Source organism: Austrofundulus limnaeus, unplaced genomic scaffold (genome assembly GCF_001266775.1).
Source record: "Austrofundulus limnaeus strain Quisiro unplaced genomic scaffold, Austrofundulus_limnaeus-1.0 Scaffold706, whole genome shotgun sequence".
NCBI classification, from domain to species: Eukaryota; Metazoa; Chordata; class Actinopteri; order Cyprinodontiformes; family Rivulidae; genus Austrofundulus; species Austrofundulus limnaeus.
The window spans coordinates 3,376-8,323 of NW_013953108.1; the positions used below are offsets into that span (position 1 = coordinate 3,376).

Here is a 4,948-nt window from a genome sequence, read left to right on the forward strand (position 1 = left end):
TTTATGTGTTCAATACTTTTTCCCTGTGCCATTCCACATTATTACAAATAACTTCATTTCTGGACATTTATGCTTTGATTTCTTTGTAAATCCAGACTAGAAGTTGTTGTAAATGCCACAGTTAAAGTATGTTTTAAATCCTTTAAAGCAGTTAGTTTGACAGCAGTCAATGGATGATGGTCCTCCTCAGACCCATCTTCTTCTTCAGTCACACCAGGTTTAATCTCAGTCCTAGCAGAGGAGGAGTTATTGTTTGGAAACACAGCAGTCAGGTTTGGACATGCACATGTTTTATATCTTTGTTTTTATTATCTCAGAGCAGAAAGAAAGCAGCTTGTTGGGACCTGTTGAAGTGACAGGTGACAGTGACGTACCTCGTGTTTCCAGCAGAGCCCTGATGCTCTGTGATCCAGCTTTAACAGCAGACACATCCAGCCTCCCTGAGTCCAGATCCTCCAGCAGAGAGCGGGCCGTGTCAAAGCTGTTATTCATGGTCGTGGCGATCACACCTGTAGGGCCTGTTTTCAGCCAGCCACTGCAGTACAGACCTACAGGGGAGGATGACTCATCAGATTCTTTCATTAAAGGTTAGTAAATACAGTAAATGTTTATTTTAGAACTGTTACAAACCTGGGACTTGAGGAACGCGTCCGTTGCTGTTTGGCACGATGGCTTTGTGGGAATCAAACGGCACTGTGGGGTCGATGGGGAGGCTTCTGTAGCCAATACTGCTGATGACCAGACCACAGGAAAGGTCCTCCAGTTCTCCAGTCAGCACAGCCTGGGCTCCTTCTCCTGAACCCTGCTCAGACAGCCAGTTGTGTTACAAACACCCAACACACAGTAACACAAGCAGTTGTTGAGTTCTGACATGRACACAATCATCCTCACCTCCAACCTGGTGACTGCCAGTCGGATGCCAGCCGTTCTGCTGCAGCCAGGCTCAGCCAGGATCTCCACAGGGCTCCTGAAGAACCTAAAACCCCAGGAGCGGGAGGCCTTCTCCCTTCTCTGCTGCTCCTCCTCTCCTGGGGRCTCCAGGGCGGTCTTCAGCATCAACTCTGTCAGACGCTTCCTGGGCCGGGGCAGGTCTGACAGAGCAGACACACTTCACATTTACACCCGTCAGCTTTTATCATGTCTAATTTCAAACATRACACTGCACATTTCAATGCTACAAGTCACACAGTGGATTAAACACAGTTTGAAAAAACTGACAGGTTGAAGGTTTTATATGAAAAACAACTTCTCAACAAGAAACTGAAGTGACCCAGAGCAGCTGTTCTCCCATGTTTGTCATGGTCTGTCTTCTTCTGAATGGATGTTCTGAACTGTAATTTCATTGTGCTCTGTACGATGACAATAGATGTCTAATCTAATCTAATCTAATCTAATCTAATCTAAAAAATACCCTTTTTACTAATCTATTGTATTTCTCCCAAAAGGTCCCATGTTTTCAAGCTGTGGTACAAGTACTACTGGTAGTACTCAAGGTACTTCTGGTGCTCAGGGAAAATACTAGTATACATGTTTTAGAAGTTAAATAAATTAATAAACTGTCATTCGGTGAACTGTATCACCATATTTACATCTACTGTTGATCATGTAGGGCTCTCTGCAGTACGTAATGGGTGTTCCATGTTCTGTAGGCGGAGTTTGTCCTAACTGTGATTGGTGGATATTTTGCTGTGGGTGGAGTTTGGAAAACCAAGTTTGGTCAGATCGACTTGTCTTGTTGAGCATGAATTATTGTCCATTTCATGTTTAAAACAAAACCATGTCTCAAATAAAAGTTATTGTGAACATGTAAACATAATTTATTGACTTGATTGATTTTTGCGTGGCAACCATCTCTTCCTGTCTGAATTTATGAATAATAAATGTTTTATATAATAATAATAAGTGTTTTTATACTTCCAGTCGTTGCTGATTCAGCACCAACAGCCTGAGCTACAACATGGCTTCTTTTTATCACACTGACAAGGCTGGGATCTGTGARGGTCTGGATACAGCAGATAAGAAACTAGCAGCCATATTAATGTTTAACAATGTGTTATTTTATGTAAGATAAGARACGTTACTGGTCACTGTACATGCACAATGAGTCAACGTTGTGTGTGTCTGGATCTGTGTGTACACGTGAATCACAGCTCTGCTGAGTGCTTGAYCCTCTTCATGTGTAAAACACACTGAGTGAACAACTTTTACACAATCTGTAGAAAGTTGTATGTGTTGTATTGTTTTTAAAACAGGCCTGTAGCTGCTGAAACAAACCTGACCTCAGCACATGTCAGATCAAACCTGACAGCTTTAAAAAAACAACCTCCCACCTAAAATAATCAGGTTTCTGAGAATTATCTGTGAGCAGAGGTCAAGGAGGCGGTTATTCTTTGAACATGTTTGGTAACGTCAACACAATGTCACTTCACAAGGCTGAAAACTGAGCCCAAGGCTGCACACCGCTTCACTTTCACATCTGCACTGAGTTAAAAAAACCTTTTTCACGTCTGCATGTCAGCTGGTTTTATTTTTTACTGGTGAGCTGTTTCCACTGCCCTCCCAGTACATGGGGTTAGAAGTGTGTGCAGTGTGCTTCACATGTAACCACATGTTTCCATGTGCAGCTTCAAACACTTGTGCTGTCGTCACACACTTCACTCTCATGAACTTCTCAGTCTCAACATTTCTCACTCTGTGTTGAGTTAGGGAACAGTAAAGTACCAATGAAAAACATTGAGTTATTACCCTCAGAGCTGACAGATACATGAATTAATTTATTTTTCTTCAACAATAAAACAACTTTAGTCACAACAGGACAATAAAACAACTTGACAGATTATTATTTGTTTGTTTTCTGACCTTTGAGAGCTTCTGAGACACATTTAAAATCAGCCTCCACCATTTCAGGTCTGCTGCCAGGCAGGTTCACCATTTCTCTGAGCTCCTGTGGGCAYAAAATTAATAAAAATATATATATATATTTTAAAGCTCCATTAACTGTTGCATCCTGACAGACTTTAAGGTAATGGTGTGTTTTGTTTTGGGTGAATGCAGAGCATTGAATAACTGATGATGTTTACAGAAGAGCCTAAAACTGAGTTTTTAAGACTAAATCCAACAGAAAAACAGCTAAAAGCTAAACGCTAGTTACAAGTTACAGGAAAAAGCCAGCAAAAAGTATCAAAAGGCTAACTTGGAGCTGAAAGTTTAAAATAACAAACGACCAACAAAGTAGCACAAAAACAAGCCTAAAATATTGAAAGTCTTGCAAAAAGTATTTAAAATTTTAGCTGTAACAAAACAGTAGCTAAAAAGCATTTTCTGAAACAATRAATGTWTTTCTATGGGGAAAATAGTTGTAAACAAAAAGGTAAATGTTTTGAATTATAAAACAAAAAAAACAAAAAGCCATAGCACCAATCTGCTGAATAAGCTGAAGGCTTTTATATGAAGCTTCTTACAAACCATGCAGACTGAGTACAGCTGAAATAAATACTACAGGAAGGAAACAGTAAAACATAAATTCAAATTATTATCCGCCAAAACAACAAATATCCAAATAATATGACTAAATGATAACATAAACAGGTATAATGAAAGGTTATAATAAATATTCAAGAGATGAAAAAAACAGTAAAAGAGATAAAATGATTAACACAATCAACAACCTTATAACAATCTGAATCAACGACACCTGACCAAAACACAGTTCAATTATTACGTGCACATACAAACAAGGAAAAGAAGATTGAGGGAGACCAATCAAACATGAGCTGTTTGACCAAAGCTCACAGCAGAAACCAGCTGAAACAGCTCAGACCAGCCGTCAGCACGGTGGTGGTGGTGTGATGAGTCGGGCTCGTTTCACAGCCACAACAACTGGATACCTAAAGCTTTATTACTGAACAAGGTTAACCTTTTAGTATGACTGCATGTATGATCCTAATTATATTAACCTTTKAGTTCTTAATGTGGGGTTCATAACACGAGATGTTTGTTTGTTTGTTTGTTTTTACAAATAAGGTTCTGTTGGTTTTCAGACAAACCTTAATTGTACAAGCAACCTGCATGGGACCCCTCCTCCCAACAATCAGCACTCTGCGGATCTGACTGTGTGCCAGGGCGTCCAGAGCCGGCTGAGTGATGTCTGTGCTCTGCACACACAAAAACAACAACATTTTAATAAAGCTTATATTAGAAACATCATTTGAAGAATAAAACAACTCAGGCACTCTGCACAATACTTTGAAATTTACTGGGTAATATTTGGTCCAGCACGCACACATACTGTACAACAGTAACAGTTTACACAACTTTCCTCTGATGAATMTCAAACCAGTTCTTCATGATTCAATAGAAACGATGCATCATTAACATTATATATTTAAGAACCATATGTTTTCATTAAAATGAGAAGTTCCTGGAGTTGGCTGGACTCCAGCAGGGCTGCTTCAGACAGACAACTCTGATCCCATTTGTGGCGTTTGTGGACAGTTGAGGAGAACAGGTTGGTTTAGAAATGGAAGAGTTTCAATTTGGTTTTTATGAATGATGTAGTTCTACTGGGGTCTTCAGACCAGGACCTTCAGTGTGCACTGGGGGTGTCAGAGTCAGCCATGAGTCCACTGGGCTGGAGATGGATGCCTCAGTCAGAGTTCAGAGATCTGGGATAGATGAGGGCATTTCTCTGGTCTGTGGTGGTGAAGAAGGGGCTGAGAGAAAACCACAAAGCTCTCCAATAACGCTTTCTTTTACAGTACCCTTATTACCATGTAATTACAAGGTAATAAAAAATGTAATTAAAGTAATTACTACCTTATTACCATGTAATTACAAGGTAATAAAACGTGATTACATGTAATTACTACCTTATTACCATGTAATTACAAGGTAATAAAATGTGATTACATGTAATTACTACCTTATTACCATGTAATTACAAGGTAAT

The 4,948-nt window shown here is 39.6% G+C and overlaps 1 protein-coding gene across 2 annotated transcripts in view; it reads right to left on the reverse strand.

The window, feature by feature from the left end:
- The window catches only part of fdxr (ferredoxin reductase), a 21,829-nt gene that overhangs the window by 2,918 nt on the left and 13,963 nt on the right, over window positions 1–4,948 (reverse strand). For both annotated transcript variants that reach the window (XR_001312013.1, XM_014027992.1), the window contains exons 7-11: window positions 4,047–4,154; window positions 2,860–2,944; window positions 892–1,091; window positions 631–802; window positions 375–548 (exon numbers count right to left, since the gene is read on the reverse strand). Coding sequence is in view for 1 of the 2 variants with exons in the window: in XM_014027992.1 (XP_013883446.1) it covers window positions 375–548; window positions 631–802; window positions 892–1,091; window positions 2,860–2,944; window positions 4,047–4,154 (739 nt within the window). In the remaining variant the exon portion in view is untranslated. The remainder of the gene's footprint in view (window positions 1–374; window positions 549–630; window positions 803–891; window positions 1,092–2,859; window positions 2,945–4,046; window positions 4,155–4,948) is intronic.